This window comes from Ictalurus furcatus, chromosome 14 (genome assembly GCF_023375685.1).
Source record: "Ictalurus furcatus strain D&B chromosome 14, Billie_1.0, whole genome shotgun sequence".
Lineage (NCBI taxonomy): Eukaryota > Metazoa > Chordata > Actinopteri > Siluriformes > Ictaluridae > Ictalurus > Ictalurus furcatus.
The window spans coordinates 19,582,029-19,600,232 of NC_071268.1; the positions used below are offsets into that span (position 1 = coordinate 19,582,029).

The 18,204-nt window shown below is 36.6% G+C and overlaps 1 protein-coding gene across 1 annotated transcript in view; it reads right to left on the bottom strand.

Moving 5' to 3' along the window:
• Positions 1-1,273: 1,273 nt before the first annotated feature.
• ptprz1a (protein tyrosine phosphatase receptor type Z1a) overlaps positions 1,274-18,204 on the bottom strand; it is a 54,514-nt gene continuing 37,583 nt past the window's right edge. Inside the window, exons 13-30 of the mRNA XM_053640902.1 lie at positions 17,055-17,199; positions 14,950-15,038; positions 14,663-14,748; positions 12,238-12,258; positions 11,937-12,033; positions 11,625-11,710; positions 11,173-11,307; positions 10,820-10,954; positions 10,507-10,670; positions 9,274-9,409; positions 8,289-8,435; positions 7,562-7,655; positions 6,386-6,459; positions 6,016-6,144; positions 5,036-5,188; positions 3,987-4,129; positions 2,864-2,999; positions 1,274-2,739 (exon numbers count right to left, since the gene is read on the bottom strand). Of these exons, the coding sequence (XP_053496877.1) occupies positions 2,596-2,739; positions 2,864-2,999; positions 3,987-4,129; positions 5,036-5,188; positions 6,016-6,144; positions 6,386-6,459; positions 7,562-7,655; positions 8,289-8,435; positions 9,274-9,409; positions 10,507-10,670; positions 10,820-10,954; positions 11,173-11,307; positions 11,625-11,710; positions 11,937-12,033; positions 12,238-12,258; positions 14,663-14,748; positions 14,950-15,038; positions 17,055-17,199 (2,114 nt within the window). The 3' untranslated portion in view covers positions 1,274-2,595. The remainder of the gene's footprint in view (positions 2,740-2,863; positions 3,000-3,986; positions 4,130-5,035; positions 5,189-6,015; positions 6,145-6,385; positions 6,460-7,561; positions 7,656-8,288; positions 8,436-9,273; positions 9,410-10,506; positions 10,671-10,819; positions 10,955-11,172; positions 11,308-11,624; positions 11,711-11,936; positions 12,034-12,237; positions 12,259-14,662; positions 14,749-14,949; positions 15,039-17,054; positions 17,200-18,204) is intronic.

The window sequence follows — 18,204 nt, forward strand, 5'->3', positions numbered from 1 at the left end:
CTATGTGTTACCTCATATTTATATCCCTATGAAACAGGAAGTCATGGTTGAACAATTTCCTGTTCCTAGTCACTCAAGTGTACTAAAAAAATGTGAAATATCAATGGTAATATACTTGAATGAATTCATAGGGGTGCCAATATCTGTGTAAAAAGAGAGAAAAAAAACTTTAATAGTGAGGAGAAACAACAAATAAATGGCAGAAAAAATTGCTAACTAAACCCAATGAGATGTTTGGGAATTGATACTGCACAAAGCTTCATATAATATGATAAATATAAGATCAGATTTTTGCAAATCGATTTAAATTTAGGATATTTGCAATCCACAGAAGCCTTTAACTTTGTCTGCGTAAGTAGAACCTGCTCTATCTAAAAGCTGTAAACGCAGGCATACATGGCTCCATATACTACACAAAATCACTATTTGAATAAACTGGTTTTAACAGATAGGATTGTTGCTATTAGTTTCTTTGCCTTGTGCGGAATAACCCCAATCAACACTTCTCCTCTCCTTTTGGCCTACAACACTGTTTCACAACCATGATCTTCCTGCACTTAACATTGTCATCTTCTACACTAATACAGCTTAATCTCATTATAGATGTGTTATTGAAATGATCCATTATGTTTGCTACAGTTAATTGTACATTACAGTTCATTAGTTCTCTAGGAAATTTCTTTTGCCTCAGTCTGATTCATTATGTTTGCTAATTTACAAACCACAAATTTCCCTACTGCAGTATCTCACTTCAAATTCACACGTCTACAAGGTTTCAGTATATTGACTCTTTTTTTTTTTGGTTGTTTTTCTTTGTCTTCTCATAATGCTATGATGCGAAGCTGCTTAAATAATCTTCTAACTCAGGGAGCCGGTTATTTCTATATTGTCAGGTAAATAGTATTATAATAACATTATAATAACATTTTGATCTACTTTGCTTAAATCATTGAAATTTAGTTCTGGGTTTTCACCCACTATTTAGTCTTTCTTAAGTAGGCTACCAAGCTCAGGATAATTCGTTTTAATAATGACTAAAAAGTCAAAAATGCAAATTAAGGCAACAATGCACTGTGTGGTCAAGACAGTGTCTGGCCATCTGACCTATATCTCACAGCTTAGGCGCATAGCCATTTGCGTCTTAGACTGGATTAACACAGAAATAATAATTGAGAAACCATTCTTCAGATGGATTATACCATAAAACTATTCTTGTCATCTTTCTCACCAAAGCAATAACACAAATCTTAATGCAATAGCTGCTTATTTTAAAGCTGCCCCTTACTTATTTAAGTATGTATTGAGTAATTGCTTAGAGGCCCTTTAAGGAGTGCGTTGTGATAATCAGTATGGTTAGAGAGGGCTATAAATTATTGGGCTAAGCCAGAGCTGCAGTAATGAAGGAACATATGATGCTGATTGAACCATGAATACGAAGTTGGCCTTAATTGGTTTTAGTGGAAGTGAAGTGTGGCACATACCAAACAATGGGGTGTCTTGAGGCTGTAATCAAGTCAGGCTTGGTGTGATGTAAAGCTGAGTTACTATTACATCCCAAAGTTGATTATTTTCTGAAAACAGCATGACTTTTGTACCACAACAATTTGGTAGAGTGGTTATTATAGAAACAATAATGTATTACATCAAGCACATTAATATAAAGCAGTGATTTGCCTTGCAGCTGGATCTACTGTTGGAGCTGCTGTTATGGAAAATTAATCAACACCTTCTCACCAATCAGAATCATTCAACAGCACAGTGTCATAAAATGCTTTAACACATTAGCTGTAAATATGCTCATTAATTCAGACTTGCATTACAACATCACAGATACAAAAGAAGGTAAAAATGGAACGTGGGAAGAATAAAGTCACAAACTAATGTTCTTTAAAACAAAACTTTATTTTAGTTTTGTTTATTCCTACATATAGCAGAAACACTTTCTATGTGCAGCTAGACTGTGAGTATGGTTCATGTTAAATCAGTGGCAGTGTAACATTGAGACTTCAGAAGTATTAGAATAACATGTTCTCTACAGTATTTGAGTGTGTTCATACATACAGTGTCAAGCACTAAAGCCTTAACAGTAGTAAAATATAAAAAATCTAGCCATATAAATAGAAATTTGGTCCATTGACTTGGTTGCTATAATATTTACAAATTAGAATATTATTTCATTTTCTTGTTTGAAAAGTGTGACTGAAAAAGCCACAGTCTTTGTATTTACATTATGTAAAAAAAAAAAAAAACAACAACAACAAAAAAAACAATGTGGCTCTTGTTTGCTACAATCTATGCTCTAAAATAAGCCTTATTAACAAGTGACCTTGCCCTTTCAAGGAGCTGTAATGCCAATAAATATGAAATTCCTTTGAAAAATTAGTAAGATGTTAGTACAAGGATAAGCCATATATAAGTCTAAAGTTAAACTCAGATTAGTAAAGAATGCACAAAGGCACATGTCAAGTTCCAGGGTGGCACTGTGTTTGGTGAGCTCATGTGCATGTGGGATGTAATCAGGTAAAAAAAAAAGAAAAAAAAAAAGGGAGCAGCAGGGAAAAGATCTGTGAGAGCTGCATACACACATTACTATGGTTACACTAGGGATTCCAGACTGTCTGCGGTACTTGTAGTGCCTCCTGGGAATGTTGTGGTGTTTCTGCAGGACTGGAGGGCTTTTTCATCTTCTTGGATGCTGACCAGACTCAAAATGGCTTTGTAGAGGAACTGGTACTGTTCCTGTCAAAGAAATCAAAACAGAACTGTTTTCCATTTGTGTCAATGTAGCACATGCTATTTTATTTATTCTAATGGATTAAAAGCAAAGAATTATTTGTTCAAATGGATTAAGAGCAAAGCGCACAATGTCGGTGAAGATCCCAGGCCTCATCAGGTTTGTCATCTTGGCCACCAGATAAACATCCACAGAGCCTTCAGCCTCCAGCTGCTGGAGCAGGGTGTAGAGGGCACAGAATGTCCCAGCCGTCACACCACCACAACTACACAAACACACACACACACACACACAATACAAACTTTTTATCATTGAGGTTTAGATTGGCATATTATTTATACAGCTGTACCAACAACACATAATTATATTAAAACTGTACCAGGATGTCCATGATGTTTTAACAGACTTCACAAATCACTTGTTTATTTACACACCATGCAAGTAAACACATTGCACAATTTTGGGCTCATGTGCAGGCCTGCACAGGCATTTCATTTTACTTCAATTTCACTTCTAAAAGGTTAAAGGCTTTGCTCAAGCATCCACCCCTGACACTCCTGGAATTTAAATTCCTAACCTTCCAGTAACTAGTGCAGAACCTTGGACATGAAGCCACTTGCCTGACTGTCAGATTGTAAATATGATACAATTTGATTGTAAATATGATACAATATGATAAAGGACTTTTTCAAGTAAATCATTTGAAAAGCAAATGCATCCTTTAGATGAAAAATGAAAGGAAATATCTCATATATATTATTTTAATTTGATGATAAAATGATACTAAAATGAATCAAACCATTTTGATTTTATTGAAACTTGGGTTGAATGTAGAAATTAGAATTAGCATGAAGGTGAAACATGCATATAATCTATACTTTTTGGTATGAGATGTGGTATCATTTTTAAAATCCTTTCATACAACACATGATATGAGTTTTGCACATTTTTAAGACCCGTACTAGCTTTTGTATTTATTTATTTATTTATTAAGCATTTTTCCAAAATGACACAAATTCTATTATTAACTAATTATATTTTGATCAAAGCTAATAATAAGGCAATAATACATACTGTGGGGAAATCGAACTGTATAGCTGCATGATCGACAGCACTCATGCTCATGCTCATTGATAGAAACTGAAAAAAGTTTAATTTGTACTGCAGTGCACGAGATGCGAATGTAATTTTGCTTCATTTCATCCCATCCTATAATAGCAAATGTAACAGCAAAGATAATGTGAGAACATACTCATCATGTACAACAATGGGCCCCTCTTTAGTGGCCTGCTCCCCTCGAATTACGCTGATAATCTCAAAAGTCTTGCTGATTGGACTGTCTGGGTTTGGCCAGCGAGGAGCGCGGTAATGCCTCACTTCCAGAATGTAGTCATCCTTCAAATGCAGAGACAGACAGACATAGAAGAAGATCAGAGCACTGTTTGTGTGCTTGTGTGTGTGTGTGTGTGTGTGTGTGTTGGACAGTAAAAAGTGAGCATGTGTGGTATGTCTGCTGCAGTAATTGCATGTGCAGATGGAGAGGTGTGAGATCTGCGAGAGAGAACAGATGTGTTCGGCTGAGACATGCTCAGTGTTTACAAGGCTCAACTCTCAGTCTTTTCAGCAGCCATGTGCTTCTCTAAAACGAACTCCACAGTTATCTGGCACCAGCCTGCAGCCGTATTCATAATGAGTGTTGATGCATGTGAGACATGTTCTCTAATAGTGACAACTTGACAGAATATAGGAATCATCTAACTGCTCACAGAGTAAGGGTGTAAGGGTTGCTCCAAATATCAGTATTTGTATCTGTATTTGGATTTAAACCTGAAGTGGGCATGGGTTTATTTCTATGAAATTAAATATTAACCCTACCATTATGCCCCTGGATACACTGGAAAACCCTTAAAAAAAAACTGAAGTAGAAATGCCAGTACTATGAGCATGGTCTGTTAATTTAGGCTCTGACAGTTCCTCAAACTCAGCTACATCGTTCGAGTTCATAATCATTCTCAACTAGAGATGTGCATGGGACCGTTTAAAAATAAAATCACATCCTTTTTGTCTTGGACTTTTTTTTGTTCCAGGTCCTGATGCACACCTCGTCTCAACCCTTGTGAACCCTTCTGACAACAGAAAAATGTGTTTAGAATACATGATCTCTTCAATCAAATAATGCATATGTATTTAATTATATGCCTACCACATATTATTAAGAGTGACAATGACTCTTCTTTAGGTACTTCATGAGGTCAGGACTCTGGCTGTGTGCAAGTGTGCAAGACAAACTGACAATTTTACCTGAGAAGCTTCTAGGATGTAATCCTGTACAATCAGTATCTCCTCATTAGACAGACACACATGTTCCTCCCCTCTTAAGGACACTGTGAACATGTTACAGCTAATAGACTGGTCTCTTCTGGGCCAGAACATCACCGGCTCTGTCTCCTCTGACTGAGAGCACAGAGAGGTAGAGAGACATGGAGAGAGAAATATCTAAGTGAGAGAATAAACAGCAACTGCACAGCAAAATCCCCAGTGTTCAATTAATACCTAGGAAGTTAAGCGAACACCTGCAATGCTGAATTTTAATGATCATTTATCTCCATCTGGACCGCTGTGTGTGTTAATAAAACATTTTTGCACCTGAATCAGGTAGTTTGAAATTTAACCCTGGGCATTTTCTTATCTGGGACCATATTTGCTACTATACTATAGCTTTTGCTGTAATTAGACCTGTCACAATTATTACATAATCAACTAATCACAATTATTTGAGGTTTAGCTGATTGAGAGAAATTGGTTGACTCCAAAATCATGTTTCCACATTAATATTTGTAGTCAGTAAACACATCATTTGTTCGCAATTAATTTCCTGTATCTATTGCTGTGCCAGTCAAGGCTTTGAATTGAATCATTCATCTTGGTGAATCCAGAGCCTATGCCAGGAGCACTGGGCATGAGGTGAGAATACATTCTGGATGGGACATCATCATGCACACATGTATGCCTGTAGGTCGCCAACACATATACTGGCAGGAGTTTGGGAGGAAGGAGGAAACCAGAAAAGCAGAGAAAATCACAGAGACACAATGAGGACAAGTGAAATCGAGTGAAATTTAATCCGATTGTACTTCTTTTCGCAGAATTTGCTATATTAATATATAAAAACATTTTCAAACAATTCAACATTTATTTGAAACATACTGAATAAATAATAACAAAATACTTGTTCAACATGAATAATAATAAAGTTTTAAAAAAAGAAAGAGCTAACTTACCATGCCGGTGCCATCAGGCAGTGAGACGATGACCTGGGCGTTGTGGTCCCAAATCATCCTCCAGAAGTCCTTCACTGTACTTGGCAGAGGATTCTGGGTAATGATGTACTCACTGCTGTGCTGATATCCCTGTAACAAAATTCCACAACATACAGAGGACAAATATAAATAAATATGGTTCAGGAAAGTAACCTTGTTGTTGATTAAACAGTTCATGCCATGTGGATTGATATTCTGAATAACAATATTGCACTTGAATTTTCTTTTCCCTTAATATGTATTTAACATTATTAATCAGCCTCCAGATGGAAAACAAGATACAAACACCAGTTTAAGCTGTGAAATTATTATAAAGGTATCAATGGCTCACCATAATGTAAGAAGCATTGATGTAGTCTGAGGTCTCTTCTGATGTTGTAGACAAACACACTCTGTATCTATCCACTAAAACACACCAAGCACCATTAAACTGGGTTACTACTGTAGTTATACTATATGGTTCTTACTGATTAGAAAATCTGCATTTGCTTTGAACTGATACTACAATCAGATTTAGTTAGACACCAATACAGAAAGTGGAACAACAATATCACAACAAGATTAGGAGCCTAGACTCATGACTTGACTACTCCGTTCATGTTATACCTTTCCATAATCACAGTACCTCCATGATGGATGTTGTACAGTTCTGGGACAGGGTATCTGCAGGTATCAGTACTTCAAATGTAATCTTTAAGACTTGCACATGCTACATGACACATCAGCTATAATGGATTGTGTTCATGCATATACATCCATTTCTGGGTTTAAGTAAACTATAGCTGGGTAAACTTCTATACAGCTATATGTAAGACCAGAGCAAATATCCTTTTTACATTACCATTTGCTCAAACAATGAAAGAAAAAAATCCAGTATTTCCTTTCCATTACTTTCCAAGAGAGGAAAAACATGGATTATGGCAGTCAGAAGAGAAAAAGTTGTCAAATTTACCATCACTCCCTCAGCAGTAAAACCCCTCGTAGCAGTGTTTACTTCTTTTTTTTTTTTGTAATTTAAGGCCAGGGTAATATAACAAATAGTGTTATAAATGTACATACATTTTTGTAAAGAAGAAAATAAAATAAAAGAGTTGCTATTTTGTAATATTACTATTGCACTGAACAAGACATTTAAAAAAAATTATTTAGGGGTACAAATAGTAATATAACAATAGTAATATATTTCTGACTAATTCACTTTTATGTGTTGTGGCTTTTATTTCGGCAGAAAACTGTCATTTAGTTACCAACAGTGTTTTTTAAATTCACTTCTCATTACCAATCAGGTGAAATGCTGTAAACCTCTGCCACAAAAATGTTTGAGATTATGCTAATGAAAAACCCAAGTGAATCGTGTCTAAATGCATGTTGTAAGTGACTCAAACTCACAGCACAGACAGAGATGAATTTCCTGTGAACCGAGCTGCTCTAAAACACAGATGAGTCTTAGGAATTTAAGATATTTTAAGACTTTTTAAGGATCCATGGACACCTTGTGGGAACTCACCAGGTATCAACGAGGAGCTCCTATTCTTGTCTTTGTTGCAGTCTTTTAAAGCAGCAGTGAAATCATCCTGCTTGGTACTGGGCCGATTCACCAGCTGCATAAAAATGACATCTATTCATCAAACATTAAGGATAAAGAACCAGTAAAATAATCAGAAATCACACCCATATATAACATATATATAATACTTGTTTCTCTCTATTCCTCTCTGCTTGACCGCACTTGCTTAGCAGAAGTGAGAAGGTTTACTTCCAACACTTGGTTTTTAGTGTGGTTTTTCAGTATCTGTATTTGACTCAAGTTTTCCTGTCACTTAATAATATAACTTTAACAGATGTGACAGTAAAAATGAGACTTAATACCCATCACTGTAATATATCTGTTGCTGCATGTGCTTTATATTGATCACAGCAGTTTGTAATGTGACAGCTAGCTATTATCATGCAACTAGTTAACATACGAGAGATATGTTGTTAGCTGTTAGTCAGCCATTTTAGCTATTAGTCAGACACTATTTTATCATAAATAACTAAAATGAGTGTGTGATTTGAAGCAGAAATCTTTCTTGTACATTTACTTTCACAGGTTTAGTACATTTAAGGGTTTGTAGTTTTCTAACTGAATAAAAAAAAATGTGAAGCTGTGTATAGTAGATGAAGAAACTGTACTTTTGACCAAAGAATTTGGATACTTTCCCCCCACCTCAGTTGCTTGAATTTCTCCATACCTTAAACTGCTTTTCCAGGCATGTTATACATGAAGGGCCGGTGGTGAGCAGGTCGTTAACATAACTATGAACACGGCTAGAGGGCACGTCTGTCTCTCTACTTAGGATTGCGTCCACCAATGCATCATGGATGAAGATGTACTGCTCCTGCAAGTGTGGAGGAATATCAGACTGACTGAGACAAACACACTGAGTGTTTGCATGATCGTGTGTGGTGTAGATTCTGTTAATGTGCCATTATTGGTTAGTTTTCCAAAGTTTTACTAACAGTAATTGATTTTACGATTATACATGAACAAAAAACAGCATAGAATATACATACATACATATATATATATATATATATATATATATATATATATATATATATATATATATATATATTTATATATATTACATACACCTACTCATTCATGCAATTATATAGTCAATCTTGAGGCAGCAGTGCAATGCATAAAATCATGCAGATACAGGTGGAGAGATTCCGTTAATATTTACATTAAACTTCGGAATGGGAAAAAATGTGACTGCAGTGTTCTTGACTGTGGCATCGTTGTTGGTGCCAGATGGGCTGGTTTAAGGATTTCAGAAACAGCTGATCTTATAGGATTTTCACATGCAACAGTCTCTACAGGTTAGAATAACAATAACTCAAATAGTCACTCTTTACAACTGTGGTGAGCAGAAAAGCATCTCAGAATGCATAACATATGAAACACATGTGTAGAGCAGTAGAAGCCCACATCATGTTCCACTCCTGTCAGCCAAGAACAAGAATCTGAGGCTAGCGTGGGCACAGGATCATTGAAACTGGACAGTTGAAGACTGGAAATCCAGGCGATGTTTACTCACATGATTGGCTGATTGTATAATTGCATGAATGAGCAGATGTACAGGTGTCACTAATAATGTGATGTGTGAGTGTATGTTCTCTATAATTCTTTCCATTGGCAGTTATTAGCACATTAAGTCCTTGATCTCTTACCTCAGTCTGCACCAGGTAGTTCCTCTGAGTGCGGATGTGTTTGAGAAAGCCTATGATGTTCACCAGACCCTGCTCTTCGATCTGCTTCATCATGCTGTCCAGGACAATGTAGGTGCCTGTTCGCCCCACACCAGCACTATACACAAATACACATGCATAATCAGAACTCAACTTTAATATAAGTCATAAGTAGAAGGTGGAAGAGGAATCAAGAAAGTAATGCTAGTATTGTGCTTGGGATTATTAGTATTGTGTTTCGGAAAGGTTTTGATTAATGAAGGGAGAGTCTTCAAGCTGTGATGGTTAATATTTTTATGTGTTTATGTAATTTTTAATGTAATATTTTTAATATTTAACAAATGCAGGTTCAGGGAACTGAAACTCTTATGATTAACATGACTGAATGCATTACATCAGTGTAGTCAATAGCCTGAGGGATTGATATCAGGAAAACCAGTGATTTTGTGGAATCCTAGCCAAGTAGAGAGTGATATTTTTACTGCACTATGGGGCTGCTGTTTAGTATGTTTAATATAATACCTGGAATAAAAAAAATGACAAGGATTATGTTTGGGACGTGAAAAAGTAAGGGTTGGTTTGTTTTAACAAGTGCTCTGTTTTTCATGGTTATTATATATACACACTACTTTTTATCACTTAATGAATACTCATGAAGTCCTAAAAAGTAGTGTGTATATATAGTAAGCATTTATTGTAACCACATATTTAATGAATATTCATTAAGTATTCACTGAGTCCTGTTTTTTACTTTTAGTGTTTTATTTTCTACCTGTTAATGAATTATCGAATTATTATTTACTATCTTTATTTAAATCAAAACTCATGACACTCATATTCACATATATGTTCAACGTAACCTAATCTTTGCTCTGCATAGGTTATTTTAATTATAGGAAAGTCAATTATTTTAAGAATTTAATTCATTTTACAAAATCACATGTAAATGCACAGTCATGCAATTACTGAGGTGTAGCAATAAGACCACTTGCCCCCTGTTTTTTTTACTTTTAGTGTTTATTTTCTACCTGTCAAATGTTAAAGGTTGATATAAAATGTGTTATAATTATATTCAAGTTATTTCACTTCCTATATTGAATAAAAGAATCAAAATGCGTGCTGATTTTTTTTTTTTTTTAAATGGCGAACTGAAAAAAAAATCTATTTTAAAATGGGATCTTCAGTTGAGATCTGATGCTATGTTTCCAGACCTACCTGCAGTGTATCAGTATGGGCCCCATGTCCTCAGTCCAGGCTCTAGAGGACTTGCGGACAAATGCGAGTACAGGCAAGACACACTCAGGCACACCCATATCCGGCCACTGTGTGTAGTGGTACTGCACTACCGTCCTCTCATTAGCACAAACTTTCTGAGAACCCTAGGAGGAGGTGAGAGCAAGAGAATGGCAATAGACAGAAATGAGAGAAAAAAACCCCAACTCAAATCAAAATAAGGAAGGAAATAATTACATATGGCTAGAATAAATAGTATTGGCTTGGGAAATTAAGATACTTTACATGATTGTACCTTCTTTAAATGTGTGTTTCGTATGGTGAAGGTTCTTTGGGTGTAGTAAGCCATGATCTTGGTGCTCTTAACAGTCACAAGGAAATGGCCATATTCTTCTTGGCTCTCCAAAGGCCAGTACTGGTCACATTTTCTCTATGAGAGAGTCAAAATAAGTATTATCACAAGGAAAAACATTAATTTACCAAAAGCATGACTCATTATTAAGCTCAAACTGTCATTAGAGTGGTGATGATGGTGTTTGTAAAAGGTCTGACACAGGAGCTGTGTAAACAGACAGTGTCAGTGGCAAACACACTGACATGTTAGAGATCATCAGAAGAAGGATTTAGAGACAGTACAAGATGGCTCACTCTGCCTTTCTCCACCAGATTTGTGATCATGACGATTATGCCAACATTCTGCTCCCACACCATCCTCCAGAAGTCCACAGTGCTCGACTTCAGGGGGCCCTGAGCTGCTATGTAGGCCCTCGGTTTATTAAAACCCTGGGTGGGCAAAAGAGAGCCAGAGAGAGAGAGGAAAGAGATGAGATCAGTGTAATAGAAGACATTTGGTGGTAGAACAATAACAGCAATCTGTTCTGTATTTGAGAAATTGGGATTCACACTTTGGTATGTGATTATGGTATATGATTGAAATTGAGCTCAACACAGCAGACTATAGTTCATGTCAAATGAAATAATATTATGTTCCCTTTATGTAGCAGCCATTTCTCCTGGTATTATCTCGCACTGATTGAAACTGTAAGCACATTGATGCCACGATGTACCTGTAGCATCTCCGACCTGGAAGAAATACTCACATCCACATAGTTGGCATTGATATAGTCCCCTTCACTCTTTCCATCTGTATCAGTGTGGGGTGAGAGTCTGACTCTACTGTGGTCATCTAAAAGAAATGCAGCCACACATTAGTCCTCATGTACTTTGTTTGAACGTATTCCTGCCTGTGTGCACAGAAATGTACTATAAATATTTATAACATATATATATATATATATATATATATATATATATATATATATATATATATATATATATACACTGGACTGTTTGCACAGAAAATGCCAGGTGTTATAAGCATTGCTATTTGTGGTGCTTTCAATTTTGCATACAGGCTAAAATGTTGACATATCGGTTCTTGCTCTTGTTATCTGGGTGAATGGAGATGTCCGCTGTAGTTCCAAGATCCACAGTACATGACTGAATCTCCTACAAATAAACACACACATACACACACTGTAACACTCTCTATCCAATGCATTCTGTGTCACAGCGAAACAAAACCATGGATGTTGTCTATCCCAAAACAGATACAAATCACTGAGTGTGTGAAGCAAACAATCAGACAACACATGCCAGAGCGATATGAAATGCAGTCAAATCAAATCAAATCAAAAGGGAGATGTTGCTTACCTCAAAATACTCTTTCAATATCTAATCAGGGGAGTGAGAATGCACAAAGCACAGCAATGAAATTCCATGACACGCAGTGCACAGATACATGGCAAACAATATAGCAAAAAAGCTTAAGCAAAACATTTTCAGAACATGCCTCGTGCACTGTGTGTGTCTGTGCTGGTGGAAAACTAGCTGTTGTCAATGTCCTTAATATCAACAGAATGTTATACAGTAAATTAGCACCGTAACAGATTACTTTTTAAAAATCTTAGCTGAGGGCTGTTTAGTAATAATGTCACATCAATGTTAACTACCAGCACAAACAAATTTAAACATGTACAGGAAACATCACCAAGTGCTTTTGAATTCATATCCAAACCTCATTTAAAAGTTTAATTTTGAGAATGAGATGGTAAGGACATTCAGCATGGAATAATCTATAGCTTAAGGCTGCTGTGTCTGTGCTCTGATTATAAAATATGCACGTTATACACAATTTGGTGATCATATACTCATTATACAGTGTACACAAAGACAAATTAATGGAAAAAAAAACCAACATAAGGTTTTGGGCCATCACAAGTCTGCAGAACAGCTTCAATGTACTGTGGAGTAGATTCGACAAGGAACTGTACTGCAGACATGAACACCATTTTTCCAAAAGATGATGGGTGATGGAGGGTGATAACACATCTCTCCAAAATCTCCCATAGGTGTTAAATTGGGTTAAGGTCTGGGGAATGTAATGTTTTCATACTCATCAAACCATTCAGTGAGCCCTTGTGCACTGATATTGGGGACACTGTCATCCTGGAAGAGACCATAGACATCAGGATAGAAATGTTTCATCATAAGATCAAGGTGATCAGTTGGTAGCATTTCTGCCTCACAGTTCCAGGGTCCCGGGTTCAATACTAAGCTTGTGTTACTATCTATTCAGAGTTTCTATTTTTTTCCAATTTCATTTTTATTGAACATTTCTGCTATACATTTCTGCTGAACATCTCTGCTGAACATTTCTACTAAACATTTCTGCTGAACATTTCTGCTGAACATTTCTGTTGAACATTTCTGCTGAACATTTCTGTTGAACATTTCTGCTGAACATTTCTGCTGAACTGAACATTTCTGCTGAACATTTCTGCTGAACTGAACATTTCTGCTGAACTGAACATTTCTGCTGAACTGAACATTTCTGCTGAACATTTCTGCTGAACTGAACATTTCTGCTGAACATTTCTGCTGAACTAAACATTTCTGCTGAACATTTCTGCTGAACTAAACATTTCTACTGAACATACTGATCAACGATCTATTCAGAGTTTCACATCTTCTCCTCGTGTCTGTGTGGGTTTCCTCTGGGTTCTGCATTTTCCCCCAACCTCCCAAAAATATGCATGAAGGTGGATTGTCTAAACTATGCTCTTAGATGTCAAGGCATGTGCATGGTGCCCTAGGATGATCTGGCGTATTCTTTGTATTCTATGTATTCTTGTGCCCAGTGTTCTTAGGATAAGCACCGGACTCACCATGACCCTGACCAGGATTAAAAAGATCACTGATGATGAAATAATTCATTAGTAAAGCTGGTCAGAATGACTTTGTATTGATTTGCATTGACCCTAAGTGTCTAAGGGGTGAAGTGGGCCCAAACCATAGAGAAGCATAACAGAAGCACCAAATTTTCCTTTAATTTGTCACTTATCTGTATGAGCGTTATGTTACCAAAGTACATGTTTAAAAATAGCACACAAACCCAAGAAAAAACAAAACAAAACATATAACAATACAGTGCTTATGGTGGTCAACAAGAGTCTCAAGAATGTTCTGATGTGGTGTTGTGCATTCTGACTAAATATAAGACTGACAGTACACAGTTACTGAAAGTAACTACTAAAACTCAGTATTAAGCCCTTAACATCTCATATATTTCAAATCAAAGCCTACCAGAACCAATTTAATTATCTAATTAAGAGCATGTGAATACAACTCGGGAGTGGGGGAGGTTTCAATTTGACAATGTTTGATGCTAATTAAGATTTCATTGTGTACTAGTGTATTTTTGTGTGCATCTGAGTGGAATACTGGAAGAAGAGTCACAAGCAAACAAACAATTCTGTGACTTAATTATTCTTTTGAAAAAGTTGCCTGCAATTAAAGTTCATACATGACTGAATAGGGCAGGCCATGTGGGCATGAATTAACTAAAGCAGTTTTTTAAAACTGCAATCTTTACCACATGAGTGAAATTAGAGGAAAATCATGTTCTGTTAATCAAAACACTGATTTGCTGAAGTTGAAAACCATATGGTTGAGAGAACTGATAGGTATGAGAGATATCTGCAAATGCACTTTAAAGAGTCATTAAAATATATTCACACATATCTACTGTATATGCCTTGACAGGTGTGTGCGAGGTTGAATGCAACAGAGAACATACTTCAAACTCTCTGCAGAAGGACTTGGTGTCATGAAGTTCTGTAACATGTTGGACAAACTGCTCCACTGAAAGAGCTTCATGCTCATCTGGGAGGGTAGAGAGAAAATTTATAAATGTTGTTAGCAGAGAGAAAATATATAAATGTTGTCAGCAGAGAGAAAATATATAAATGGTGTCACCAGCAAATGGTCTTTATTGCTTGTATTCTCAGACCTGCGGGACCAGCAGTCTACAACATAAAACATACACATTGCAGTTGCCATGTACAAAAGGGTGAGTGTAATTACCTGTGTAACTTAGCATAGGAGGAGAGGAGGATATGACCCTAGGGGACGTGTTGTCGTCTATGTAGAAATGAGCAGTCTGAAAGCACATCCTGTGGAAAAAATGGCAAACCAAATGATAAAAGCATTAACCAAGATGAGTCAAAACATTTCACAAGCAAGCGCACACAGCACACAAAAAGGTCCTTAGCAAAACGGTGCATCTTAGAATAAGATTAGGATAATGAAAAATGCACTCATGATCCACTCTTTAGTCTTGGATTACACTTTAGTCTTGTTCAGAAATGAAATAAAAAACAGAATGCTATGGGTTTGATGGTAAAAGACAAAGCACTAAGAGGGGCTAAATTTATGATGGGAAAAGGCAAATCATTATCCATCCATCCATCTTCTATACTGCGTATCCTTTTCAGGGTCACGGGGAACCTGGAGTCTATCCCAGGGAGCATCGGGCACAAGGCGGGGTACACCCTGGACAGGGTGCCAATCCATCGCAGGGCACAATCACATACACATTCACTCACCCATTCATACACTACGGACACTTTAGACATGCCAATCAGCCTACCATGCATGTCTTTGGACTGGGTGAGGAAACCGGAGTACCTGGAGGAAACCCCCACACACACAGGGCCACGGTGGGAAGCGAACCCCCAACCTTGGTGTGTGAGGCGAACGTGCTAACCACTAAGCCACCGTGCGCCAGCAAAGCATTATAATAGAATATAATATAAATTTAAAAACAAAGCAAAAAAAATATGTGGGTGGTTCCTATTTATCATCTTATAGCTGTTTTAGCCTCTATACTTGCTTAGTTACATGTGATGAAAAAATTATAATGGTAAGATGCCTTGAATTTTTTTAATGTTTATTTTTATGGACTATAAGTCATCTCCTTATGTTTGAGCAAGAATTACAAGCTTTAAATCAGAAAAAAAGATGTTCAATCTAATCAACAAAGAGTCTTTAACAGAATCACAAGCACACAACAGATATTCTGATTAACGTTCATAATAGCAACTTCTTGGAAGGGATTACGGGGAGACAACATCTGCCCAGAATAATCACTGACATCTGATGTCCTCATTGCTTGTCTCAAGTGTGCATCTGTCCACAACATAAATGAACACCACGTAAGTGAAGAGGAATAAGAAGTGGAACATATCACGCACTGCTCAAGTCCACCACCCACTGGGCCAACAGGACACACACACACACTTCAGGCCTTCTTAGACATAATCATCACAGAGCCACAAACAACAGATCAGCATCTTGGAGATTTAATCACCGACTACAAGATTAGGGACTTATTCTCACCCAGTCCCCATGGTGTAATAACACAAGTCAAACACAAACAATATGATGAGGACTCAAGAGCTCCAGCAGGAAGGGAAATGTACAGTCTCATGCAACTAAACTGTTTATATAGCAAAACCATGCACTTGATGGGATTGTAAAAACTGCTTTTTTCACAGCTGAAACATAAAACAGAGAAAAGTAATGTTTAGGATTGTTTTTCTCAGTCATCTTGGAGCAAAACTTCATCACCACTAGATGTGTACAGTGTCAGACATACGACAAACTACATATGTCATATTACATGACAAACATGTGCCCTTTGCAGACTCAGTCATTACCATCCACACAAAAACACATTTCAGACTGAAGTCATTCACATAGTCCCACTCTCAAGTGACCCTTAAGCACATCCTTAAGTGATCTGTCTTTGGGATCTTTGCTGAATGGGTTAAGGTGGAAATGGGAACAAAACACCAGGATTAAACCTCCTCTTAAATATCCATACTAACCATCACCTGTCCATTTCAAAACCCTCCCACATGTTTATGATTATAGAATAATGACAAATTGATGTGGATCATCAACGGCAGTCTTTAAGCGGACATTAGACTCACTGTGTAGGTGCACAGCATAAAATTCTACATGAAATATGCTTATTATATTCAATGTTGAATGACACTTTTTTGAATTACTATGTAACAGTTGTAACTATTTTTGTCATGGTTCATTTTTCCCTATACAGCACATGGTATAAAATAAATTTGTGTTGAATGAATTATAAGCCTTATAGCCCCATGTATAAAATTCACCTCCAGTAGATGAGAATGCCAATTAGTACGATAAGGCAGAGGCAGGTGAGGGTCGAGATCACGGCCAGAGGAACCACAGCCTTCCTCTGATGCTCCACACTGGACACCAGACCCACCCAAGACTCATGACTACTGTTACTGACATCTACAAACACAAAAAAAGTGACACCTGATATGATGTAATGAAACATGATGTAATCAAATGCAATAAAAAACAAACACATTAAAAAAAAAATGGAGCATACGATTAGGTATATATAAGCTAAACAAACCAAGAGACAAGACTTACCTTTTAGTAGTTTATTGCAAAATAAGCTGTTTCTTTAAAAAAGAACTTAACTCACAGGTATCTATACTAGTCTGGATATTAAAATATATAAATAGGAATATTACAGACTTATTTATGTTAAGTAATGCTAATCATGATTAAGCATTGTGTTAAGTAATGCTGAACATGATGAAGTGTGAGATAAAACTGAAATGTGATTTAAATAAAATTAAATGATCTGTCACTATATTAGTTATTAGTTCTGACATGTACACAGTACTGACCAGACCAGATTTAAAGTCCCAGAATATCACATTCCTAATAAATACATCCAATAAACCTGTTTTTTTTCATAATTATTCATATTACTATATCACCATGTAACATATTTTACTAGTAAAGTATTTGTAAAAACCATACATTAATAGTCTGGTTCACAGCCCATGACTTCTAGAAGAGAGATTAGGACCCTAACCCTGACCTACAACGTGCACGACCCCATCAGTACAACACAGAAAGAATGGCACCAGCTGTAGCCTACTGATGTGTCGGAGCAGGACTTCTACTGCTCTCTACTGGACAAACACTGGCATGGTGTGTGCATTTCACCAGCAGCACTTAATCAGAATAAATAGCAGTGGATATTCTGAGTCTTGGCCAAAATGCAGCAGGTATAATAATGGGAAAATTAAGATCTTAAGAAAATTAAGATAAGAACATTTTGCTTAAAATGATAGCTGCAAAACCATTAGTTTTAACATTTTAACTCTGAGTTCAAATATTTACTTTAAATGTCAAGTCATCATAGCCGTTACTGTTTTTTTTTTTGACAATGACATCTGGAAGGTCATACTTGGGGGTATTGTGGAGGAAAAGCACACA